The 13,896-nt window shown below is 35.2% G+C and overlaps 1 protein-coding gene across 1 annotated transcript; it reads right to left on the reverse strand.

The window, feature by feature from the left end:
* Window positions 1-12,913: 12,913 nt before the first annotated feature.
* Window positions 12,914-13,540, reverse strand: LOC126893045 (TBC1 domain family member 5 homolog A-like). The gene has a single exon (XM_050662985.1). The coding sequence runs from the start codon at window positions 13,538-13,540 to the stop codon at window positions 12,914-12,916; it is 627 nt and encodes a 208-aa protein (XP_050518942.1).
* Between the last annotated feature and the right edge of the window lie 356 nt (window positions 13,541-13,896).

A 13,896-nucleotide genomic window follows, 5' to 3' on the forward strand; every position in this document is an offset into this window, starting at 1 on the left:
CATTATCAAGAGGGGTATGGTTCCGTTCGAGTTCGGGGTCTCAATCTGCCTACTCCCCTCACTCGTGACGTACCAGTAGTGTCTTGTTCTCTAGGAGAACGGTCAAGCGGCACTGAGGTCTCAATCTGCCTACTCCTCTGCGTCGTCACTCGACACTGAGGAGTAGGCAGATTGAGACCTCAGTGCCGCTTGACCGTTCTCCTAGAGAACAAGACACTACTGGTACGTCACGAGTGAGGGGAGTAGGCAGATTGAGACCCCGAACTCGAACGGAACCATACCCCTCTTGATAATGGCTCCAAAAAGGGTGCCGAAACGTCGAGTTATAAATTCTCAACGCGGTTCTTCCCGAGAACTTAGTAATTTTCATATATATATATATATATATATATATATATATATATGTTATGGACCATATGATTAATTGGTCATTTTTCATAATGCCCGGGCTATATAAAAAATGCCCAATACTGTCGGTCAATATAATAAATACTATTAAATTCATCACATTGCCCGGGCATTATGTATAATGCTTGGCATCTACTACACAGGATGATTAAAACTACTTTTATTTTTATTAAATATGAAATATATTTATTTTGATACAATCAAGTATGTAGTAAAAACTAAAATATTTCTTATATACTAATGAAAACAGTCTTGCAGTCTTCTGTGAAATGGCACATGAGTATCTTCTTTCACAGGAACAATCAATTTTTCTACTTCTCTAATCGTCATAACGTCGAATCTTCGTAAGCGCTGATAATCACTCGGCGTTTTATTTGTCTGTTTACTTTTAGAGTTTTTTACCTTCTGTATCATTTCCATGTAGGCTGTTTTTGTGAAAATTTGTGAATTTTGACTTTTTACTGAAACTAATTCAGTTAACCGATTGTTAAATCGATTTTTCATATCACTTAATGGTTCTTCTTTTTCCATAGTTCACTATGCAATACTTTATAAACAAAGAATTAACAAAGAAATGTCACAAACAAACCACTTGTCGTATATACCATTACTAACATTCAACTGCAATATGATTTATAAATAATGGCCGACGTGCTTCGGTGACAGTAACCTTGGATACAGCGCGTTGATTCGCTGCTGAAGATCGCATGATTTACTAAGAACGCCGATTTATCACATTGCCCGGCCATAGTATAGCATTTTTCATAATGACCAGACAATATGATAAATTGTAAAAAGTTATCAAATTGCCCGCTGAAGTTAGTCATTATTAATAATGACCGGGCATTATACATAATGGCTAACATAATCACTTTGTCCATAACATATATAACATAAGATGTAGATCTTTGAAACACACTCAGTGATCAAAAGATCCAAGGTTAATGGTTTAACGACCACTCGTACGAAATCAAACAGATGAAATAGAGAATGTGGAAAAATCCCCTTACGAACAATTCACACATCCACCATTTCGGGCTGGGAAAAATTTTTTTGAATAGAATCAAAGATCCAAACACCAGTTCTTAGAAATGTGTTTCGCCCTCTTCAACCCCTCTGGGCTCATCGGTAAAGATGAGAGGTTGAATATCTTTAGACACATTCCAATCAAAAAACAACATTCGAAATCTAGACATAGAAGGTGCGTAAATCTACGGCAAATCCAACAATGACAGTCTCAAGTTTTAATTCCCTAATTACTTAAAGTAAGTAAAATATATGTTTAAAACATAAGATGTAGATCTTTGAAACACACTCAGTGATCAAAAGATCCAAGGTTAATGGTTTAACGACCACTCATACGAAATCAAACAGATGAAATAGAGAATGTGGAAAAATCCCCTTACGAACAATTCACACATCCACCATTTCGGGCTGGGAAAAATTTTTTTGAATAGAATCAAAGATTCAAACACCAGTTCTGAGAAATGTGTTTCGCCCTCTTCAACCCCTCTGGGCTCATCGGTAAAGATGAGAGGTTGAATATCTTTAGACACATTCCAATCAAAAAACAACATTCGAAACCTAGACATAGAAGGTGCGTAAATCTACGGCAAATCCAACAATGACAGTCTCAAGTTTTAATTCCCTAATTACTTAAAGTAAGTAAAATATATGTTTAAAACATAAGATGTAGATCTTTGAAACACACTCAGTGATCAAAAGATCCAAGGTTAATGGTTTAACGACCACTCGTACGAAATCAAACAGATGAAATAGAGAATGTGGAAAAATCCCCTTACGAACAATTCACACATCCACCATTTCTGGATCTTTGATTCTATTCAAAAAAATTTTTCCCAGCCCGAAATGGTGGATGTGTGAATTGTTCGTAAGGGGATTTTTCCACATTCTCTATTTCATCTGTTTGATTTCGTACGAGTGGTCGTTAAACCATTAACCTTGGATCTTTTGATAACTGAGTGTGTTTCAAAGATCTACATCTTATGTTTTAAACTTATATTTTACTTACTTTAAGTAATTAGGGAATTAAAACTTGAGACTGTCATTGTTGGATTTGCCGTAGATTTACGCACCTTCTATGTCTAGGTTTCGAATGTTGTTTTTTGATTGGAATGTGTCTAAAGATATTCAACCTCTCATCTTTACTGATGAGCCCAGAGGGGTTGAAGAGGGCGAAACACATTTCTAAGAGCTGGTATTTGGATCTTTGATTCTATTCAAAAAAAATTTTCCCAGCCCGAAATGGTGGATGTGTGAATTGTTCGTAAGGGGATTTTTCCACATTCTCTATTTCATCTGTTTGATTTGGTACGAGTGGTCGTTAAACCATTAACCTTGGATCTTTTGATCACTGAGTGTGTTTCAAAGATCTACATCTTATGTTTTAAACATATATTTTGGTGAACTAAGAACTGGTGTTTGGATCTTTGATTCTATTCAAAAAAATTTTTCCCAGCCCGAAATGGTGGATGTGTGAATTGTTCGTAAGGGGATTTTTCCACATTCTCTATTTCATCTGTTTATATATATATATATATATATATATATATATATATATATATATATATATATATATATATATATATATAAACTAGAAATGATCACAGCTGATTAGTAATTATCAATTTACAAATTATTGGGTTAACAGCTGAAATGGAAGACTCAGTGTACTCTTTTCTACGATTCCAATATTTCGTTAACAGTCGTTAACATCATCAGGGACGCTGAAATAATATTAAAGGTATAATAGTGAAACTGGGTATTAAAAAATAACTCACCAGTTTGAGATTTTAGTCAAGTCATTTTTTATCTTTTTATTTGTTATATTTTTAATTTTTAATAACATTCACTGCAATTCTTTTTGTTAATGCCGTTTTTTTACACATTTATAACATCGTTGACTAAAATCTCAAACTGGCGAGTTATTTTTTAATACCCAGTTTCACTATTATACCTTTAATATTATTTCAGCGTCCCTGATGATGTTAACGACTGTTAACGAAATATTGGAATCGTAGAAAAGAGTACACTGAGTCTTCCATTTCAGCTGTTAACCCAATAATTTGTAAATTGATATATATATATATATATATATATATATATATATATATATATATATATATATATATATATATATATATATATATATATATATATATATATATATATATATATATGTTAGATCATTGATCACGTATTTGACTTTTTAAAAAAAGATTTTATTTGTTACACAATAAGTTTACATAATAGTACAAAGTTAAATTAATTTAAAATGACTACAATAACTGGACTGGTCGAAGTTGCAGCTAAGAGTGGTTTGGTATGAAGTGCTGAATCGCTGTTCCCATGAGAATTGGCCAACGGTTCGTACAAAGTTCATCTACTGCGTGCTCAGCGGTTTCTATGGGAACGGGATGATGAAATATGAAGTCGGAGAACTTAAGCTAGTTCAAGGTTAATATTTTCTCATATAACAGCTCCCCTTATTAGTGAAAAGTCAATGCCATTGCTTTGACTTTTACAGAGTAATTGGTGTTTCTGCTTCTTCTTCGCTTTCTTGTTGGACATTGGGTCTTCTTCTGAAGGAGGTTAAGCTTTGAAATTTTTGTCTAATGGAATTTCTGCGTGGTGCTGAAGTTGGAGGCTGATCCTGGGACAAGGAGATTGCAATTTTTGGAAATATTTTGGTTCGATATTTACAACAAAGGTATAAGATAACTAGGATGATAATCAGGGATAAGGTTGATATAGTGAATAAGGGTAAATGTTCCTCGATGAATGATTGGCTCATGATATGGTCCAGTTCTTCTGAATATTGGTCCAATCTGTGTTGTGCAATATTTAAGTCATCTACGTTGATCTTACTGAGTTTTAGTGGTTTCAATTTTGATAGGTGACTCTTTGTCTCAAAATGGTCACAGCATCTGTAGGGTACGTTAACTGAGTGACTTCTATATGTAATATTTGTATATTTCTCGATTTGGTCTCTGGCATGAATTCTGGTACTGCCGATAAATGCAATACATTCGGGAATTAATCTTAAGATTGAATTTGTTTTGATTATTTGTGTAGTGACGTCTTTTCTTGCACATTTGATTGTTACTGGTAATGGATCGGAAATAGTTAGTAACCATAAATTTCGGTCAATTTCTTGTACATTGTAACCTTGTGCCAAGAGCATGGACATCTGGCAAGTTTTTGGTAAGTTGCTGAGAGGTTTCAAAAGCTGGGCTTCGCATATAGCATCGGTGTCTATGGGATACGGAAGAATGTCTGTACACATTCTTTGGTTTTGACTGATTTGTTTGCATTTTTCGGTGTCCATGGGTAAGACATATGAAATTGAATCATCATCTCGCGCTATGTATTTATGAACAGTTGAAAGTATATGATGAAAACCAGTTTGATTATCTAATATTGGTATTGAATATAATTGATACAAGGTGAAGATTTCGGGATCAACTAACGGAATTTCGAGAACTAAAACAATTTTTGAATCAAGCTGATAAGCTTGTAGTTTTATTATGTCAATATACTGAGCTATATTTGACATATAAGTGGGTAGAGGCACTACGTTATTTTGTAATGACTGTGAGATTTCTTTTAATGCGTCCATTAAGTCTATGGGCGAAATAATAGAACTATGTAAAATTTGCAGGCGAGAGAATGTGATAGAATTTAGTATATAATTTAAATAATTTTCTAAAAATACGTAGCTTTCCATTAAGGACTCACATAAATCTAGTATTTGTAATTGTGCTTGGTAAAAGGAGATGTCATTATTAATTTCCAGAAGTGTAGTCTCGATAGTTTTTAAGTCTTTGTTAAAGGTTTCTTCGTCTATTTGCAATTTTTGAATAGTAGTGTTGAAAGTTTTTATAACTGAAGTGGTAACGGATATTTGATTTTTTAAGAGATTTTCAATTTGAGTTTCATCAGAATTTATCCTATTTATACATTTATTAAAGTATTCGCCGTCAGAGGCGTCCAAATTTCCAGTAATGGATTTCCATATTGTTCCAATACCATTTACTAAACCGCGTTTTAGGCGTTTATTATAAGGTACTGTGTCAGAGGTTATTTCTTTATATTTTAAGTTAACGGAGTTTGAGATTTGTTTTAGCAGACTAACATGTGTCTGTACTTCGGCTTGAAAAGCAAGTTTTCTCGGTGTCATCATCATCATTCTCTTTGCCTTATCCCTAAGCGGGGTCGGCTTCCCTAATTGCATTTCTCCACACAATTCTATCTTGGGCCATATCAATGTTAATCCCCCTCACCAACATGTCCTGCCTTATCGTCTCCCCCCAGCTCTTCTTTGGTCTTCCTCTCCTACTCCTTCCAGGAATCTGCACTTCAGCTATTCTTCGTATTGGGTGGTTAACGTCTCGACGTTGAACATGACCAAACCATCTTAACCTATGCTCTCTCATTTTGGCATCAATTGGTGCCACACCTAGACTTCCCCTAATATACTCATTTTTAATTTTATCCTTCTTTGTCACTCCACTCATCCATCTAAGCATTCTCATTTCCGCCACATGCATTCGCTGTTCCTCTTTCTTTTTCACTGCCCAACATTCAGTTCCGTACATCATAGCTGGTCTTATGGCTGTTTTATAGAATTTTCCCTTCAGCTTCATTGGAATTTTTCTGTCACACAACACACCACTCGCTTCTTTCCACTTCATCCATCCAGCCCTAATTCTACTGCATGCATCTCCATCTATTTCTCCATTACTCTGTAATACCGATCCTAGGTACTTAAAACTATTGCTTTTTACAATCATTTCACCATCCAAAGATACCATTTTATTTGTAGTAGCTCCATCTTTAAATGAACATTCCAAATACTCTGTTTTTGTCCTACTAAGTTTTAAACCTTTTTCCTCCAGAGCTTGTCTCCACTGTTCCAGTTTGTGTTCTAAGTCTCTTTCACTATTTCCTACTAACACGACATCATCAGCATACATTAAGCACCATGGAATGTTACCCTGTATTTTCGCTGTTATCTGGTCCAAAACTAATGAGAATAAATACGGACTAAGCACAGAACCTTGATGCAATCCTACTTTCACATGAAATTTATCAGTCTCTCCCACACCTGTCCTAACACTAGTCGTTACTCCCTCATACATATCCCTCACAATCTTTACATATTCACCAGGGACTCCTTTCTTATTGAGTGCCCACCACAGAATCTCTCGAGGAACTCTATCATATGCTTTCTCAAGATCAATGAATACCATATGAGCGTTTGTTTCTTTACTCCTGTATTTTTCCATCAACTGCCTTATAATGAAAATTGCATCTGTTGTTGATCTACCCTGCATAAAGCCAAATTGATTCTCGGATATTTCGGTTTCTTCACGTATCCGTCTATCAATTACTCTTTCCCATATTTTCATGGTGTGGCTAAGCAGTTTTATAGCCCTGTAGTTTGTACATTGTTGTATATCTCCCTTGTTTTTGTAAACAGGTACCAGTATACTGCTTCTCCATTCGTCTGGCATTTGTCCAACTTCCATAATTCTATTAAATAGACCTGCTAGCCACCTTGTTCCTGTCTCTCCCAATGCTCTCCATACTTCCCCAGGAATATCATCTGGTCCTACCGCTTTTCCTTTCTTTATTTTTTGAAGCGCTTGAGCCACTTCCTCGTTGGTTATTTTGGTGACCATTGCTGCTACTGTCTCCGTTGACTCTACAGGCTGTCTGTCAAATTCTTCATTTAATAAGCTGTCAAAGTACTTTCTCCATCTCTTTTTGACATCCCTTTCGTGAACTAGTATTTTATTATTTTCATCTCGGATACATCTAATCTGATTAAAATCTTTTGCTTTCTTTGCTCTCTGTTTGGCTATTTTATATATCTTCGTTTCGCCTTCCCTGGTATCAAGTTGATCGTATAGGTTTGAATACGCTTCTGCTTTAGCTTTTGCTACTGCTACTTTCGCTTCCTTTTTGGCGACCATATAGTTTTGAAGATCTATGTCCGATCTGGTTTCTTGCCACTTTTTATATAATTTTCTCTTCTCTTTTATGTTTCCTTGTACTTCATTTGACCACCACCAAGTCTCTTTATCTTCAAACTTCTTTCCTGACGTTTTCCCAAGTATTTCAATAGCCGTCTCTCTAATAATATTGGCCATTTTTCTCCAAATTGTGTTAGGGCTTCCTTTCATGTTCCAATATATTTTTTCTACTATTCTTTCTCTGAAGAGACCTTCCTTCTCATCTTTTAGCATCCACCACTTGATTTTTTGTGGTCCTCTCCGATATTTTTGTTTAGTTTCGCTTTTTACTTCGATGTCCAGAACAAGCAGCTTATGTTGTTGGCTTACTGTCTCACTAACTATTACCTTGCAGTCCTTGCATTCACGTACGTCTTCTTTCCTTATCATGAAGTAGTCTATTTGGGATTGATGTTGTCCACTTTTGTAGGTAATAAGTTGAGTTTCTCTCTTTTTAAAGAATGTGTTAACAATCGCCATATCCAATGCTGTTGCTAATTCTAGCATGTCATCTCCAGCTTCATTTCTAGTTCCAAAGCCTAATCCCCCATGTATTGTTTCATATCCTGTCTTGGCTTGGCCCACATGTGCATTGAAATCACCTCCTATTATAACTTTCTCCTCCGCTGGAATATCACTCAGTATGTCTCCCAATTGATCATAGAAAGCTCTTCTTTCATTCTCACCCAGACCTGTTTGAGGAGCATACACACACACAACATTCAATACTTCTTTATCAATTACAAATTTCACTGACATCATTCTATCACTCGTTCTTACAACATCTACTACGTTATCTTTCATTTCACTATCAGCAATTATACCAACTCCATTTCTAGTGTTACTACTCCCTACATACCACAATTTATATCCATCACCTAGTTCTTTCGCCCTTTGTCCTTTCCACCTAGTTTCTTGAATACAAGCAATTTGAACTCTTCTTCGTTTGAGCGCATCCACTAACTCCAGACTCTTACCTGTAAGACTACCAAGATTCCAAGACCCTATCCTGATTTTTCTAACCTGCAATGGTGTTCCCCCTGAGATAGTCCTCACCCGGAGATCCGAATGGAGGCTCATTTTACTTCCGGAACATTTTACCTCAGGAGATGCCATCATTTCAGTATAAGTTTTTATTTCGTTTGGAGAAGGTCTTTTCATTATTATGGCCTGAAAAGATTTTTGGATATTTGATGCCTGAATGCCTTTTCTATCAGCACCATACCCTGCCCTGTCCTGCACGTTTAGCCAATACACCACCAATGCAACCAAAGTGCAGTATTACCCCACACCCGCCTGCATTTTTCTGTATAGGCCAGGTTTTCTGTATAGGCCAAGTTTTCTCGGTGTATCCACGTTAATAAATTTTTCTAATAGGTTTTCCAAAATTTTGTCATTGTTGGATATTGTAGTTTTGATAGGCAATAATTCTTTGTAAACAAGTAAAGTCCATTTGTCGTTAGATATTCGTATAGTTCCTTTTTCATGAAAAAATATTCCAATTGTGTTATTAATGGGAGTGAGGAGAATTTGGGATTGGACGATAGAAAGGAGTCCATAGAATCTGTAAAGGAAAATTATTCAAAATAAGGTTTTAGTCTGTCAAAATTTACTTTAGAAGTTTGGTTAGTTTTGGGATTTAGGATAATTGCGGAATTTGTAAAAATTTCTTGAATTTCGAAAGGTCCATTAAAAAGATTTTCCGATTTTGATTTAATTTGGGATTCTTTTACGTAGACTTTATCACCAATTTTAAAATCAGGTCTTTGTGCTGAAATATTTTCGTCAAATCTTACTTTCGCCTTTTCTTTCTGTCTCTCTGTTTTTGCTCTGGCTACTTTGTAAAAATATTCCATGCGATTATTCAAGTCTCGAATATATTTACTCATTAGTGTTTTTGATTGTATAGAGTTTCTGGTGGTCGGCCTGCAGTGTGCCCAAATATAAGTTCATATGGTGTAAAATCGTGAGTTTTATTTTTTGTGTTGTTATAGCATATTATTGCATAAGGAAGTATAGTGAAGGGATGATCGTTTGGGTTTTCGGCTTGATTTGCTCTAATCATTTCTGAGAGTGTGGCATGAAATCTCTCTACGGATCCATTAGATTGTGGATGGTTAACACTAGAAAATGTTAGTTTGATGTCGTATAATTCGCATAGATCTTTGATTATAGCATTCTCGAATTCTCGACCGCAGTCGCAATGAATTCTTAGTGGTGTTCCATAGTGTTGAAAGAAGAGTAAAAGTGTCTTGGCTACTGTTACTGCTCTTTTGTCTTCTAAAGGATAGGCTTGTGTGAATTTTGTCAGTTCGTCACGAATAGTTAATGCATAATTTCTGGTGGGGTATTCGAATATGTCCATATTGATTCTTTCGAATGGTGTTTTTGGAGTTTCTGTTATGACCAGTGGTCCACTTAAGTTTTTTCTACAAATTTTAACTTTTTGGCAAATTTCACATGCTTTTACAAATTTCTCTACATCTTTTGTTAAATTTTTCCAATTATATTTTTGTTTTATTCTTCTGACAGTTTCGTTTATTCCACGGTGTAAATTATTTTTGCCACAATGGTAATGATCTAAAATTTGAGGGATTTCGTCTTCGCTGGCTGTTTTAATTATATTTTGACAGATTCTTAATTTTAATTCTTTGTCAGCCAAAATATAAGAAAATATCTCTAGAATAGGTAGTTCGAGATTATTTTCGACACAATATATTTTTGATTCATCGAATTGATCTTTATTTGCAAAAAGTACAAGAAACAGGTGTGATATTACTCGTTCGGGATCAAAAAGTAATGGTATAATAAAATATTCTCGATCTTTTACAGTTTTGCTGTGTACAATATTAATTCTTCTGTTACTATATTCCATGTTTTCTTCGAATATGTCATTCATTATTTTCTCGTGAAGTTCTTCAAGTTTATTTTGCCAGAAAAAGGTAACAATATTTTTGTTAGATTTGTCTAAGTCCGTATTCGATATTTCAACTTTAGAATAATCGATTATCGACTTAGTTCTATAAAGTTCGATAAACTTGTCAAGTTCTTCTGACATTTTTTCTATATCTTCTTCATCGTTGTCTTCCTCGTTTTCTTGTGTGTCCGTGTCGTCTTCATTCGATGCATGTAATGTGATTTTCGATTGAAAGTTTGCACAATCCTTAAAATGGTTAATCTTAATCCTTGAGAGGGCATCAGCGTTTCTGTTTATTTTTCCTGTACGATATTCTATTTTATAATTGTATTCTTCGAGTTTTAGGCGCCAACGCGCTAATCGGCTTCCGGGATCTTTTATCGAGAAAAGCCATGTAAGGGGACGATGATCGGTAATAAGAGTAAATTTACGGCCAAAAAGATATGGTCTAAAATGTTTGACTGCCCATACGATAGCTAGTAGTTCTCTCTCTATTGTTGAATATTTTGTTTCTGCACCGCATAATGTCCTGGAGGCATAAGCTATGGGTAAATCTTTTCCTATAGGGCCTTGTGATAGAACAGCTCCAATCGCGAATGCACTGGCATCAGTTGTTAGTAAAAATGGTTCCTCAAAATTCGGATATATAAGTATTGGATCTGATGTTAAAATATTTTTGAGTTCGTTAAATGCTTCTTTGCATTCAGAATTAAAAATAAAAGGTACGTCTTTCTGAAGTAGTTTCGTAAGTGGTTTAGAAATTTTGGCAAAATTTGGAATAAATCTTCTGTAGTAACCGGCTAAGCCTAAAAATGATTTTATTTCTTTGGTGTTCTTTGGTTCCGGGAAGTTTTTAATGCAAGACATTTTTGCTGGATTTGTTTTTACACCATTTTCTGTTACAAGGTGGCCCAAATATGCCACTTCTTTTCTTAAAAATTCGCATTTGTCTGGCTGTATTTTTAAATTTGCTTTTCGTAACCTTTTAAAAACTTCTGTTAGTCGTGACATGTGATCATGGATAGTGGGTGAGTAGATAATTATGTCATCCATGTATACTAGGCATCTTTCGTTTTGTATTCCCACGAGGATGTTGTCCATTACTCTTTGGAAAGTAGATGGAGCATTCATTAGTCCGAATGGCATGCGGACAAATTCGTAATGTCCATTTTCGACGGAAAAGGCCGTTTTCTGGATGTCTTGTGGCTCGATTTCAATCTGATGAAATCCAGACGCTAAATCTAGTGTTGTGAAGTATTGGCATCTTCCTAATTGGTCTAATAGTTCTGATATTTGTGGTAGAGGATAACGGTCTTGTACTGTCAGTTCGTTAAGCTTGCGATAATCAATAACAATTCGCCATTTTTGTTTTCCTGACGCATCTAATTTCTTCGGTATGACCCAGACTGGACTCGACCAGGGAGACACGCTTTTCTGGATTATTCCTTCTTCTAACATTTTATTAATTTGCGTCTTTACCTCTTCCTTATGTATTTGAGGATATCTATAAGATTTAGTGAAGACAGGTTTGGCGTTGTTTGTTTCGATTTTGTGCTTGATTTCGTTTGTGAAGGTCAGTTTGTCGCCTTCGACATAAAATATGTCTGCATATTCAGTACATATGTCTAGAATTAGTTCTTGTTCTTCGCAATTTAGATGATCAATTCTTAATTGTTCTTTAATTATTCGTGTTCTATCTACTACGGGTTCTTCAAAATCATTTCCGTTGTAGGATAAGATTGTCTCCGAATTTTTGAAAGGTTTGATTGAAATGTCTGAAAATTCGATTGTCTTCGGCATAGCATTAGCATTTAGGATGGAAGTTAAGAATTCTCCATTTTCGTCTACATGGACTAATGCATGAGGTAATCTAACTTTTCTATTTCTTGAGCTGATAATATGGCATCTGTATTTGATAAGTTGCATTTTAGTCTGCATATTTGTTCGGTCCGGCTGTCAATGGTAATTATGTTTTTTCCTTTTATTCGTTTTCTCTCCGGTCTTTCAAGATTTTTGTCTTGATCTCGGTTATTTACGATAGTGTATTTTTCACTCATAGGGTTTTGGTACTTTAAATTTGATTCCTGTTTAGAATCTGGTTTAATTTTTATTTTAGGTTCGTTTTGTCTTGTTTCTGTAGGGTGTGTCGGTGATATGTCTTTAGGAGGTGTGTTTGTATCGTGTCCTACTTTGTGAAGGGTGAGAGTTTTAAAATTTGTATGCAACTGTCGGGATTTGAGATCTATTATGCATTCATAATGATCTAGAAAGTCTAGGCCTATTATGCCATCGAAATCAATGTCCAAATTGAAAATAAATACTTTGTGAGGATTATCGTCAGTGAAGGGAATAAGGACAGATTCTGTTATTAACAATTTTTGATCGGTTATACCTTGGATAGTAACGTTTTCAGGAAATCTATTATGATAATTGCGAGCTGTGTTTTCTTTGAAAACAGTAATTCCAGCACCTGTGTCGATTAAAAGTTTAAAAGTGTTGGTAGCATCGTTAATGTAATATAAATTTTTGGAACTCATGGTATGAAATGGGGTTACAGGAACCTTTGTTCGGGAAAATTGAGATCCGGATGAAAATTGTCCAAGTTGAGTGCTTGGATTTGTTCTTGGATATTCGTAATATCCGTTGAATGGTTCGTATGGTTGGGAGGATGATTTTGATTCTGAAGTGAAAGAAAATCCTGATAATTTTCTGTGTCGAGTGTGTTAGTTGTGGTTTCGTAAAAGTTATCGGTTTGTAGATTATTCTCTGTATAATAATCTGTTTCATAGTTTTCATAGTTATCGGTATTATAATAATTATCTGTATAGTAATCGTCTGCGTAATAAGTCATTTTGTCAGGGTATTCATTTAAAACATGTGCCCTTTGAAAATTTGGGTTTCTTTGAATAACGGATGGACGATTTTGATTTTGATTTTGAGATGAAAAGGAAGGTCTCTGTTGGTTGAAATTTGGATTGTTGGAGGAATATTGATTCCTATTAGGGTTTTGATTGTTTTGATAGTTGTTAGGTCCATTATTATATTGGTTTTGATAACCGTTAGGCCTAGAAAAAGATTGATTTGGTTGTACGAAACGGGAAGAGCGGCATTCAAAATTTTGATGACCTATTCGGCCACAATTTGTGCATTTTGTAAATTGAGACGAGGGTCTTCTCATTGGCTGAGAGGGTTTAGGAATAGTTGTCTTAGAATTGGATTTTTGTTCTTCAAAATATGACAATTGAAGTTCGCGTCGGATACGATTGCTTGCTTCAATGAGATCTTTAGGGTTACTAGCCCTAATAATTTGTCCTAGACGAGGTTCTAAACCGGTTAAAAGTGTGTTTAGGGCCATGGTATCGATTAAGTCACATTGGGTGGTTTTTTGTTCTGCGGATAAATCTGCAATTTGGATCGAGGCGTACATTTTTGCATTCAAAACTTGTAAGCGATTAAAGAAAGTTAGAGGAGATTCGTTAGATAGTTGTCTTAGTCTTTGTAAGTCTTGTATTAAGGAGGTCAGGTCTCTACTGT

The sequence above is a fragment of the Diabrotica virgifera genome, chromosome 10 (genome assembly GCF_917563875.1).
Source record: "Diabrotica virgifera virgifera chromosome 10, PGI_DIABVI_V3a".
Taxonomy (NCBI): Eukaryota; Metazoa; Arthropoda; class Insecta; order Coleoptera; family Chrysomelidae; genus Diabrotica; species Diabrotica virgifera.

Excerpts from the sequence above, each read along its gene's own strand:
- LOC126893045 (XM_050662985.1), bottom strand. The coding sequence starts at position 13,540 with ATGAGAAGACCCTCGTCTCAATTTACAAAATGCACAAATTGTGGCCGA.